This window comes from Choloepus didactylus, chromosome 18, assembly GCF_015220235.1.
Source record: "Choloepus didactylus isolate mChoDid1 chromosome 18, mChoDid1.pri, whole genome shotgun sequence".
Classification (NCBI taxonomy): Eukaryota; Metazoa; Chordata; class Mammalia; order Pilosa; family Megalonychidae; genus Choloepus; species Choloepus didactylus.
Genome location: NC_051324.1, coordinates 15,399,907 through 15,412,260, shown reverse-complemented (window position 1 = coordinate 15,412,260; position 12,354 = coordinate 15,399,907). Strand labels below are relative to the sequence as shown.

General features: G+C 49.5%; 1 protein-coding gene across 1 annotated transcript; it reads left to right on the top strand.

The window, feature by feature from the left end:
- Window positions 1-976: 976 nt before the first annotated feature.
- On the top strand, window positions 977-12,127 carry AIPL1 (aryl hydrocarbon receptor interacting protein like 1). Its single transcript, XM_037809474.1, has 7 exons — window positions 977-984; window positions 1,464-1,581; window positions 2,348-2,527; window positions 8,423-8,611; window positions 9,574-9,750; window positions 9,885-10,026; window positions 11,201-12,127. Exons 2-7 carry the CDS (start codon window positions 1,486-1,488, stop codon window positions 11,401-11,403), a joined length of 987 nt encoding a protein of 328 aa, XP_037665402.1. The 5' UTR covers window positions 977-984; window positions 1,464-1,485; the 3' UTR covers window positions 11,404-12,127.
- The last annotated feature ends 227 nt before the right edge of the window (window positions 12,128-12,354 follow it).

Genomic DNA, 12,354 nt, shown 5'->3' with positions numbered 1-12,354 from the left:
CTTCACCTCCTCTATGACAATGGCTCCTCAAGATAGTCAACACTTTCAGGGGGCTGGGTTTTGGGGTCCCCCCCACAGCCCCAGGGAGGCTTGCAACCTGCTGGAGAGGGACGGCGGAAGAAGTAGATTTTCCTCTCTCATAAATGGGAAAACAGAGTTAGAGAGGACGGGAGGCAGCCAAGGCCATGGAATCAGTAAAAAAAAGTGGGGACAGCCTTTGAACTCAGGTGTATCTGGCTTCTAGCCCAAGGTCGTTGCTTCTCCCCCATGGCAGGGCCCGGTGTGCCTTCTTTCTGTAACAGATCAGAAGAAAGGGGCAATGGTTTTGTGGTGCTCAGAATCCTCTCTGGGCATGGTGAGGAGTGGAGCAGAGGAACTTGTGTCCGCCACAAGGTGGCGCCAAACACCATGTCTTCACAGGACGTTTCACTTTTAGCTGGGAGAGAGGGTCCTGATTACAGGAGAATAATGGCTGCTTGGGTCCCAGGCCCAGGATTAAGGGCCCCCTGAAGGGAAAGGGACAGCTCCACTGCCCCTCAGCCAGGTCTTGTAGGAGAGGCAGGGGTGGCTGGGGGAGGCTCCTCAACTTTCCCAAACCAGAAACCTTTTCCCTCCCACCTCCCTGTCACAGATCTTGGGGAGGGGGTAGGAGGAAACAGGGAAAGAGGGAAGGCAGCAGGGTCCTGGGCCAGGGTCCAAAAGGATGACGAGTGTGGGATCTGGGTCTGCTCCCAGGATCAGGCAGGTCCTTCCCTCCTTCAGTAACCCTCTGCTCCGTCCCCTTTCCCCTCACTTTTTTTTTTCAACTAGGAAGTATGTATTATCAACAGGTCTCATTCCCATTTTACAAATGAAAAGAAGCTTGAAGTTAAGTCACTGGCTAAGGCCTCCGAGTTGAGTTCTGGAGCTACGTCTGCCATCGTTTCACCAAGGAGAGTTGGCAGGGGAGCACAACACCCCACTCTTACCCCTAGAACCATCCAGGTGGGTTCCTGACGCTGCTGAGGCTCACTCCTGGCTGCACAGGGAGGGATGAGCAGGTGCTACCAGAGACCCTGTGCTGAGGCCACAGGGATCCCAGCATTTGTCAGAATTGAGTGAACCTCCCTCCATGTGGCTTCAAGCCACCTGGCCACAGGGTCCCTCCACACCCTTAATCGTCTCCTTAGCTCTTCTGCTGAAGAATTTGGACTTCACGATGACAAGCTGCCTTTCCCCTTGCTTTTTAAAGAAAGTCCACGCTGACCTCTTTTCTTCTTAGGGTGGGACAAAACCAAAGCATATTACCTGTAGGGGATGAATGGGGCAGGAGGCCAGGCTGCCCTTAATGGTCCCGATGGGCGGCCCAGGGGCCAGGAGGTGCACAGCTCCCCAGTCCCAACCCCCTCATCCGCACCCCTTCCGGCAGGGCAAATCCCCACTTGTCCCAGCCGCCTAAGCGCCTTTGTGTGGGATTATCTCAGCCTGGGGCTAGGCTTGGGAACCATGGCTGCCGCTCTCCTCCTGAACGTGGAAGGGGTCAAGAAGACCATCCTGCACGGGGGCACAGGGGAGCTCCCGGCCTTCATCACCGGATCCCGAGTAAGTGGGGCCATGCTCTGAGGGAGAATTACCAGGGCTTCCCCAGATTGCAATGGGGCTCCCCCAGATTGGACATCTAGATAAGACAGGACTCCTCCAGACTGGATAAGATCCCCCAGCCCAGATGGGGCTCTCCCAGACTGGATGGAGCTCCTCCAGACAAGATAGGGCTCCCCCAGGGATGGATAGGGTGCCCATGGATGGCAGCCTTACCCATAGCAATCATGCCACATGGCACCTCAAACAGCCTCTCAACTTGATCAAAAAGCAGCCAGGCAGATCATTTCTGAACTTACCAACCTGGGCATCTGCAGAGCTCTGTGTTGTGCCCTTTCACCCAGCAGTTTGGGTCCTTTGCATATTAAACTTTAGTGTCTCATGAGGGGAGGGGCCTCTGGGAATTTTCTGGAGCCTCAAATGCTGAGTTGGGAGGAAGGGTCCTCAGGGGTCCTGGTGTTTGTTCACCAATCCCTGGTGGATTTCTCCGGACTGGTGGAGTAGCTGTGCCTGTGTCCTCAAAACTAGGACTTATTTAAGGAAGGACTTCCTGACACTCAGAGCTGTTGAAAGTGGGCATGGGATCCTTTGGAAGGTGTGAGTTCTTTGTCCCTGGAGGAGTCCAAGCAGGGTGAGGATGCTCTGGGGGTCTGAGGCATCTAATCAGGGTTGGGTGAGCTGACCCCTGAGGACAGTGAGGTGGGAGGAGGGGTTTCTGCTGGACCTTAGGGGGTATGTCTAGACAAAGGTGCCCTCTCTTGTTGACCAGGTGACCTTCCATTTCCGTACCACAAAATGCAACGAGGAGCTGACGGTGATCGACGACAGCAAGCGGGTGGGCCAGCCCATGCACATCATCATTGGGAATATGTTCAAGCTTGAGGTTTGGGAAATCCTGCTGACGTCCATGCGGGTCAACGAGGTGGCCGAGTTCTGGTGTGACACCATCGTAAGTCAGCCCTTCCCCTGAATCTACCAGCCCCAGCACCACCACCCGCCCCACCCCCCCCATCCTGGACTCTGCAGGGCCGCTGTGGTTCAGGAAAGCTGGGGGTCAAGGCAAACCCTGCACCCCCATTCCTTGCCATTGTAAATATGAAGATGGGCTCGCTTGAAAGAACAGCCTCTCAAATGGCAATTGGTGCCATGGCTGGCTGGTGGCACCTGGGGGCATGGCCATGCCTGTTAGGAGGGGGCCTGCCCATCTCACCATCTTTTTTTGCACCGTGTAATAGATCCTGGAGACTTTTGTACATTAGTCACTTTTCTGCCCTCCTCACACCTCTACTGACACTGCAAAATTTTTTTCCTATTATTCCACATCCCTTGTTCTGTGACTCAGATAGAAATGGCAAAACTCGCTGACCTTTAGACAAACATTTTATTTTGGAAAAGTTCAAACATATACAAAAGTAGACAAAAAGTATAATGAACATCCAATGTTTTAGTTTCCTAGCTGCTAAAATAAATATACAAATTGGTTGGCTTAAACAGCAGGAATTTATTGGCTTACAGTTTCAGAGGCTAGAAGGCTTGCTTCCTCCTGGGGTCTGTATCTTCTGGCTGGCTGGCAATCTTTGGGGTTCCTTGGCTTTTCTGCTACATGGCAATGCATATGGCAGCATCTTTTCCTTTCTTTTCTGTGTTCCATTGACTTCTGGCTTTTGGCTGTCCCCCATGGTGTTTATCTCTGTGGCCTCTCTATAAGGAATCCAGGAATAGGATTAAGACCCATCCTGATTCAATTGAGCCACAACTGAAGTAACCTCATCAATAGGTCTATTTATAATATGTTCACACCCACAGGAATGGATTAAGAATATGTTTTTCAGGGGTACATAACTCCTAGCCACCATACCCCAGTACTCATCGCCCAACTCAAGCCACCATCAACCTAGGGCCAGTCCTGCATCATCTAGCCCCCCACCCCCAGCCACTTCCCTTCCCATCCCACATGGTTAAAGCAGATTCTAGACATCATGTCATTTCATCTGTAAATACTAAAGTCTGTATCTCTGAGTGTCAGGATATTTTAGAAACCTACCTATAATATCATTATAAAACCTTAATAATTTTTAATGCCATCTATTATCCACACTGTTCAACTTTCTCTTGTTGGCTCCTAATTTATTCTTTGTGGTTGGTTTGTCCAAATCAGGAGCCAAAAAAAGTCCATGCATAGCACTTTGTTGATATGTCTGTCAAGTCTCTTTTTTTCCTGAGAGTTCTCCTCCCTCTTTTTTTTTTTGTCTTGACATGGATTTGCTGAAGAAGTGGGGTCATTTGTCCTATAGAAGTTCCCACATTCTGCTTTTGCTTATTGCTTTGTCTAATGTGGAATAAAGATTCCCCAAATATCATCTAAATTGGAAGTTTGGTCTAGAGAGGCTTGATAAAATTCAGGTTCTTCGTCTTTTCTTGTTTTTACAGAAATATATCATGGATGGTGCTTGTGCTTTCCACTGGGTGGGGGGTAGGGAGAGGGAGATTTCTGCTTGTCTCTCTTATTGTGATGTTGAGATTGATTGGTGGGTTCAGAGGTTGACAGCCTGATCCATCCACTACAAAGCTCCCTTTCAACTTTAACCTAATGGTTTTAGCAGCCACCAATGGAGGATGCCTAGGATTCATTATTTCATCAGGGGTCACTGACTTTTGAAAGATCATTTAGAGAGCTAGATCTGGATCTGAACTCTGCTCTGTTATTTATCAGCCGTGTGACTCTCAGGTGGTTCATTTTCCCCTCTGGCCCTCTGTATCCTCATCAATAAATGAACAAAACCTTATATTAAGGAGCTGCTGTGGGGATTACATGTCATGAAGTATATTTGGGCAAATCACAGTACAGGGCAATTGAAAATGGGAGCTATTATTTTAGGCTAGAATAAAGACCAACTCCCTCATTTTAATAATAAGGAAACTTAAGTCTCAGAGAACGAATGTAAAATTGGGTGAAACAATTGACGGGGTGGAATCGGGTGGACTCCCAGCCTCCCTCTTTAATCAGGGTGTCTCAACAGTCAGGCTGCAATACTGTCCTCCACCAGTAGGTGATGCCCTCCTACACATTATCTGTTTCTTCATTGCCTTAACAGATGATGGTTGAAGCACTTTTCTTCATAACAGTTCTGGTGTTAGTCTTCATTTTGGTGTTTTTAATCTTTAAAAAATGTTTCATTGTTATAAAGTCAAGGTTTCAGAAAATCGGCTTCTCTTCTTCTCTTCGGTTCATTTAAAATTATATATATTGACTTTGCCTACAATGAGGAGTTCTTGTACTTTTATATCCGTCTATACCTGTAGTTTAGTCCTTATGCTAGATAAGATTTGGATGTCAACAAGACCCCTTCTCCATAGAATGCAGATTTGCTAACACAGGAGAGGTGAGTGCATAGAAGGCTGTCAATACACTCTTGATTGGTTGGTTGATTTGTTGTTTGCAAAACCACAAGCTGTTGCTTGTGTAATGTGGACATAGCTCTTTGTTTCCTGTGGTATCTGTGTTCTTTTGACCATATCAGTAGTCACACGAGCACACTGCCCACCTCACAGGCTGGGACTTTTATACCTAGGGGCAGGTGGTTTTCCCCGAAGCCCCCACATCTCTTCCTCTCAGGCCTGCAACGATTGTGTGCATGTGTGTACATCTTCTAGAGCCATTTACCCACCTACACACCCACCTACCCAGACTTCCATTCATCCCTCCCTGCCTTCATCCAGTATTCATTCATAATTTAATCTCCTATCACTAAGCATCTCTCTCTCTATTTATCTATCCATCCATCCATCCATCCATCCATCTGTCCGTCCGTCCATTTTAGTTTCCTAGGCTGCTCAAGCAAATACCATGAAATGGGTTGGGTTAAACAATGGAACTTATTCATTCACACTTTGAAAAAGTCCAAATCAAGGCCTTATCAAGGCAATGCTTTCTCTCCAAAGCCTGTGGCATTCTGGGGCTGGCTGCTGGTGATTCTTGGTCCTTAGCTTGTCACATGGCAAGGCACACATGGTGATGTCTCCTGGTTTCTCCCTTCTCTTCCGGGTTCCACTGAATTTCAGTTTCTTACTTCCTGTGGCTTTCCCTCTCTGTGTCTGAATTTCATTCTCTTATAAAAGACTCCAGTAATAGGATAAAGACCCATCCTGATTGAGGTAGGCCACACCTTAACTGAAGTGACCTCATCAAAAGGTCCTACTTACAATGGGTTCACACCCACAGGAATGGATTAAATTTAAGAACATGTTTTTCTGGGGTACATACAGCTTCAAACCACCACACTGTCCATCCATCTAATTGGGAAACATTTGCTGTGCATCTGATTGGGCCTGTACCAGGTATTTGGAATTAAATAGGCAAAGACCTCAGCCCTCAAGGAGCTTAAGTTTTGGAGGAGAAGCAGACAAGTAAACAAACATAATACAGGGCAGCTAGTGTCATGACATAAATAAAGAGGACAGAGTGCCTTGAGGCCACAAAATAGGGCCAACCAACTGCTTTAGGGCATTATGGGGGACTTCTTCAAGGAGATGGCACTGAGTTGGGTATAGAAGGATGAATAGGAGTTCACCAGGCCAAGAAGGAGGAGAGGAGTGGCATCCAGGCAAAGGGAATAGCATGTGCAAAACCTAGGAAATGTGAACAGGCTTGGCATGTTTGATTTAGTTAGCCCCTTCTCCTCTGTGGGACATCTTTCCATTCAAGAACCTAAGTAATCAGTGGGATGATTATCTGTATTTGATGCTGGACTTAGGAGGGCCTGTCTCCCCCTGCTGTCCCCCCACCCCAGCAGTTGCTACTTGTTACCCCATGCAGAGTCCTCTGCCTGGGCAGTCCCTTGTTTCCTTGAAGGTTAGGTATCCTCAGGCTTCCTCCCTCCCTCCTCCTCCCTTAAACCAAAATGGCTGGGTCAGTCAGGGGCTCTGAGAGCTTCTGCCCTGAAATGCCTTCCTCCCTATCCTTCCAGGAAGGAGCTTGGTCTGTATTTGTGATTTTCGCAGGTACTCAGTCTTGTGAGGCCAGGGGTTGCAAACTCCAATTCCACAAGGGGCCAGGAGACCTGGGGAACCGAGAGCTCCTACTCACCCAAAGTGGATGGCTGCTACTCAGCTCCAACTGATGGTGGCCATGTGATGAGGCAGGTCTAGTGTGGCTGGGTCTTCGGAGTTTTCAAGACAAACCAGAAGTCTGCATTAGTATGTGAACTCTCCCAGTGTTTAAATATCAGCAACTAATTGGAAAACAAAATCACAATCTCAATGTGAGGGACAAACATAACCATCGGTTAGCTGACCATGGCCTACAGCACGCCGGAGCCCCTCAGAGAGAGCCATGCTCTGGCCTTGAAGCTCCAGAGAGGGCAGTGGTCTTGGGCTTCCTCTGCCACAGTTGGAACCCCATTGGACTGAGTGATCCCCAAGGCTGGAGTCTAGCTCCTCAGAGGCCCCAGGTGACCATGTTGCCCCTGGTGGCCTGCAGCTCAGCAAGCTAGGCCTTAAGAGCAGGCTTGGAGCTGGGAGTTACACTCATCTTCCTCCCTCTGAGGTGCTGCAAGACTGTTCCTTCTCCAGGCTTTTGTCCTCCCTCTTGACAGCATCCCACAGCCCATCCTGTGCTGACCAGGGGCCCTGCTAGTGCCAGGGGTTAAGTGTCTGGTGGGAAGGAGCCTGAGGTTCTCAGCTCGCTATTAATTTGCTGGGGTGCACAGAGCTGGGGCTGCTGTGCCAGGGCCCAGGGGAGCCCCCTCCCTGCAGCAAGCTGATCCTGGGGCCTTTTCCCTTCCGTAGTCCAGCATCAATCCAGACAGGGCTCAGCTGCCATCTGGTCAGCTCTCTCGCCAAACAGATGGGCTCCCTTGGCTAATCCTGGCTGGTGGGGGTGAGGGGGTGGTGACCTTTCCTCCTGTCCCTGGGACTTTGAGGCCAATCTAAACCCATTTCTTATAAGGACTCCAGTAATAGGATTAAGACCCATCCTGACTGAGGTATACCACATCTTAACTGAAGTAGCCTCATCAAAAGGTCCCTTTCCCACAATCATGCATGATCCTGAGAAGGGCAGTTGTGGAACCAAGCCAAAGGCAAGGGGCTCCCTGAGACCATCCTGGGGGGCTTCCCAGCTCTCAGGTGTGGAGACCAAGGCCCAGGGTGGACCCTCCTCCACGCTAAGGGTTGTAATCCAGCTCCCAGTGCCAGGTGAGGTCATGATGGACCTGGCTGGGTCTGCACCATCTCATTTCATCCTTTTGACAGCCCTACAGCAGACAGGTGCAAGTGAGGGGATCAGAGCTCAGAGAGGTGAATGGATTGGGCTCATAGCTAATCAGAGCACAGTCAGGATGCCCACCCAAACCCCTCGGAGCCCAGAGCCCTGCTTCACACTGCTCCCTTCTTGGAGCTCTGAGTCCCCTTGAGAGATGTGTTCTCATGGACCACAAGGGCCAGCAAGTGGCAGGCAGCATGGCATTGTGGCTAAGAGCACAGCTTCTGGAGCCAGGTTTGAATCCTGGCTTTGCCATTTCATAGCTGTGTGACCTTGAGCAGGTTACTCAACCTCTCTGGTCTTCAGTTTCCTCATCTGTAAAATGTGGATCATAGTAGTGGCTTCCTTGTTGGGTTGTGCAGGGATGTAAGGAGTTAATAGATGCAGGGTGCTTTGCCCAGCATACAATTAGTGGCAGCTATTATTTGTGAGTCACTGGTGGTAGTAAGAAAAAACAGCCATGGGGCAGATGCAGTGGAGCCGCAGGATCCCCTGCTGTCAGGGGTCCCAGAGGGGGTTCCTTTGTCACCCGTGAGCCCTGAGAGGGCAGCCCAGATGCTGTCTGTCTGTGTCTCCCCATAGCACACAGGGGTCTACCCCATCCTGTCCCGGAGCCTGCGGCAGATGGCTGAGGGTAAGGACCCCACAGCATGGCATGTGCACACGTGCGGGTTGGCCAACATGTTCGCCTACCACACACTGGGCTACGAGGACCTGGATGAGCTGCAGAAGGAGCCACAGCCATTGATGTTCACGATCGAGCTGCTGCAGGTGTGACCCTGGGGGGCCTGGGGCCTGGGTACAGGGACCAGCATCAGCAAGGGACCAACACTGCCCGGGTTCTCTTTAGAGATCAAGAAAGTATTTCTAAACCACAGGAGAACTGGAGCTTGACATAGAATGTTCTCTGCCTTTTCCCAGGGACAAGTCCATTTGGGGCCAATTTTTAGAAATCCAATTCATTTTCCTTTTGGAGGTATTTTACTTCTATTGTCATTTACTTGTGTTTTTGTTTTCAAAAGTTTAGAATTATATCCTTGTCTCTGGCCCATGTGGTTTGTCATATCAGATCTGGTTCTTCAACAGTGGGGTAAGCTGCATGGAAATATCGACACCCCATTATCCAGACCCCAAAGCAAGTGATCACACACATCTGAAAGGTGGTGGGAGACAGCTGGGGCCGGGGTCAAGCCCAGATCAGGACTCAGCTTATGGCCAAGGTTGAGGCTCAACTTGATAGTTACTTGGTGTATAAAAATAATTAAGAGAACAGTGTCAACAGAGGGCCTTTATGGGCCTGCATGAAAAGTTGTACAGTCTGTGCACTGCACAAAGGCATCAACTGTAAAGGGGATGATTCACACTGTAGATATCACATGTCTGTATTTTCATAATGACAGTTTTCCAGCAGATGGCGATCAAGCGTCTTGTTCTAACAAGATGAGTATTCATGACCCGTTTCTGAATACTGGAAGTAAAGTGTCTTGAGAGATGAGGGTGCCCTTTCTGATGTGATCAAAAGCACTGATTTAGGGCAGGCCCCAGGGCCTTGCTGCTTCGTTCCCAGCAAGCATGATGCTGTGGGCTGAAGCTCACTGTGGCAAATGGAGAGCTGACCTCAGTGAGATGTGCTGGGGTTCACTTTCTCTGGTCCCTGCGGTGAAAGGCGCTGTCCCGGTGGGGGTGCAGGCACCTGGGGTCCCTGCCTCCCTGACCTGCAGCCCCTGGGTCAGGTCGAGGCTCCGAGCGAGTACCAGAGGGAGACCTGGAACCTGAGCAATGACGAGAAGATGCAGGCGGTGCCCATCCTCCATGGAGAAGGAAACCGGCTCTTCAAGCTGGGCCGCTACGAGGAGGCTTCCACCAAGTACCAGGAGGCCATCGTTTGTCTCAGGAACCTGCAGACCAAGGTTGGAGGCTGCCTGCCTGGGTGTGGGACGTGGAGCTGCCTGGGGGGCTGGGAGTGGGGTGGGGGTGGTCAGCCCTGCAGCCGGGATGCGGGGAATCAGGCAGCCACCCGAGCTCACCTTTCGCCACTGGGCAGGAGAAGCCCTGGGAGGTGCAGTGGCTGAAGCTGGAAAAGATGACCAACACCCTGATCCTCAACTACTGTCAGTGTCTGCTGAAGAGGGAGGAGCCCTACCTGGTGCTGGAGCACACCAGCGACATCCTCCGGCACCACCCAGGTGGGTGCCGCAGGGCAGGGCAGCCCCAGACCCTAGCAGGGTTTCCCAGGCCTGTACCTGCCTCCTGGGTAGCAATGGCCATGCTTATTTCAGGACCTGTTCTATTTTGATGTCTATCAGGACAAATATATAAGTAGCTCACCAAACTTGTGATTTTGTCGATTAGTAAGCAGATTTTTTAAAAGGGGGGAATCACCACCCCAAAGAACTGAAAATAGGGACACAAACAGATATCTGTACACCAGTGTTTGTAGCAGCAATATTCACAGTAGCCAAAAAGTGGAAACAAACCAAGTGTCCACTGACAGATGGATGGAAAAACAGAATATCGTCTGTATGCAATGGAATATTATTCAGCCATAAAAGGAATGAAGTTCTGACACCTGCTACAACCTGGATTAACCTTGGTGGCATTACGCTGAGTGAAATAGGCCAGACACAAAAGGACAAATATCGTATGATTCCACTTACCTGAGGTTTCTAGAATAGGCAAATTTATAGACAGAAAGAAGATCAGAGGTTACCAGGGGCTGGGGGAGGAGGGAACGGGGAACTACTGCCTACAGAGCTTGTCTTTTGGGTGATGAAAATGTCTTAGTAATGTATGGTCGTCATGGTAGCATGACATTGTGAATGTATTAATGCCACTAAACTGTACACTTAAAAATGGTTAAAATGGCAAATCTTATCTTATATATATTTTAAAAGGCAGAGAAATCAATGTAGAAAAAAAGAAGTGAATATGTGGTAAGTATACATGGTGATATTTGTAAAGATGGTATTTGAACAAGTCAACAAATATCAAGCACTTACTAGGTGCTGGCACAAAGGGGTGTGAATTTATTATCTTGTTTAATCCTCACTATCACCAAATGCAATAGCTATGGGGATAGAGCCTGAAGGTTTATAGGATTTGGGGAGCTTCTGTAGGGAAATTAATACAAAATTATATATATAAAATTAGTTATAGGGCCTTGGAAGGATCCGTAGAAGGGAGGAGAGTAGGTACATTATTAACATCTTCATCACCAATCGGCAGTCATGGAAACTGAGGCACGGGAGGTCCAGAGAGGTTAAGGAATCTCTGCCCTCCAGGATTATTGCTCTGGAAGCTAGGTCCTGGCTGGGTGGCGGAGGCACTGGGTGCAGTCCCATCCCCCCCCCCCCCCCATAGGCATCGCCAAGGCCTACTACGTGCGGGCGCTTGCTCACGCTGAGGTGTGGAACGAGGCGGAGGCCAAGGCCGACTTGCAGAAGGTGCTGGAGCTGGAGCCCTCCATGCGGAAGGCGGTGCGCAGGGAGCTGATGCTGCTGGAGAGCCGCATGGAGGAGAAGCGCGAGGAGGAGCGGCTGCTCTGCCGGAACATGCTGGGCTAGTGCGGGGGCGGCCAGAGACCCCCCAACCTCCCCTGTCCACGCAAGCAGGTGACCCCCAGCGCTGACCTCAATGCTCCACCTCCGTTATCCACTCCCTCCCCACCCCTCCACGTCCCTCATGTCCAGCTGCCTCGGGCGCAGGAGATGGCCTGGCCATTTCTGGTTTAACTGACCAGGATTTTGGTGTCATTTTCCGAAGTCTTAAATTATTTGCTAAAATCCATGATGAAAAAATCAACAGGGTAGAGAATGTAGGGCTTATAACTGAAAGGGTAGTTCCCATGTTCAATCCCATTCCTTAGCCCGGAGGTAGCTGTTTCCATTGACTCTTGTGAATTCTTCTGGTAGTTTTCTGTCTCCAAATAATATGTTTAAATCACTGTTTCTCCATGCATCAGTTTTACTCCATGTCTTGACTCCCTTAAATGAAAAATGAGGATTTAATGCTTTGACATTTCCTCACCCCTTCTGCCCCCTCCTTCCAATTTTAGATTATTTTTGGGTCTTGGCTTGGTTATTTTTGTAACTTTATAGCTCTGCCTAGAACTCTGGAATCCCACTGACTTTAGGGGGTGTCTTGGCTGCTGTCCATGTAAGAGACGGGCAGTGCTCTGAAGCTTCTCTGCACTTTCCTTCCCACCCTTTCCCCCCCGACTTCAGTCCTCTGAACCTTTGCCTTTCCATCATCTAGTTGTTAACACCCCTGCTCTGTTCTGTAACCAAAATTAAGTCCTCTGTGCTTTGTCCCTCAGCTTTAAAATGTGAAAATCAATAAACAGCATTTACATGATTGTGGCCATGTGAAGATGTGTCCCTGCAGGGCTGTGCAAGGCTGTGATTGCATTTCTTTTCTGCTGGTTCCAATTTCATGACCCCTGGGCCACCAGAATGAAGATAATCCTGAAGTGTATAGTTTAATGCTGGAGTGTTTTATTTATTTTCCTTCCCTTC

What these genes read in the sequence shown, in the direction of transcription:
- AIPL1 (XM_037809474.1), top strand. Translation starts at nt 1,486, where the DNA reads ATGGCTGCCGCTCTCCTCCTGAACGTGGAAGGGGTCAAGAAGACCATC. An exon ending in CCTTCATCACCGGATCCCGA is followed by an intron (nt 1,582 to 2,347) that starts GTAAGTGGGGCC and finishes CTTGTTGACCAG; the next exon opens with GTGACCTTCCATTTCCGTAC. An exon ending in TCACGATCGAGCTGCTGCAG is followed by an intron (nt 8,612 to 9,573) that starts GTGTGACCCTGG and finishes CCCCTGGGTCAG; the next exon opens with GTCGAGGCTCCGAGCGAGTA.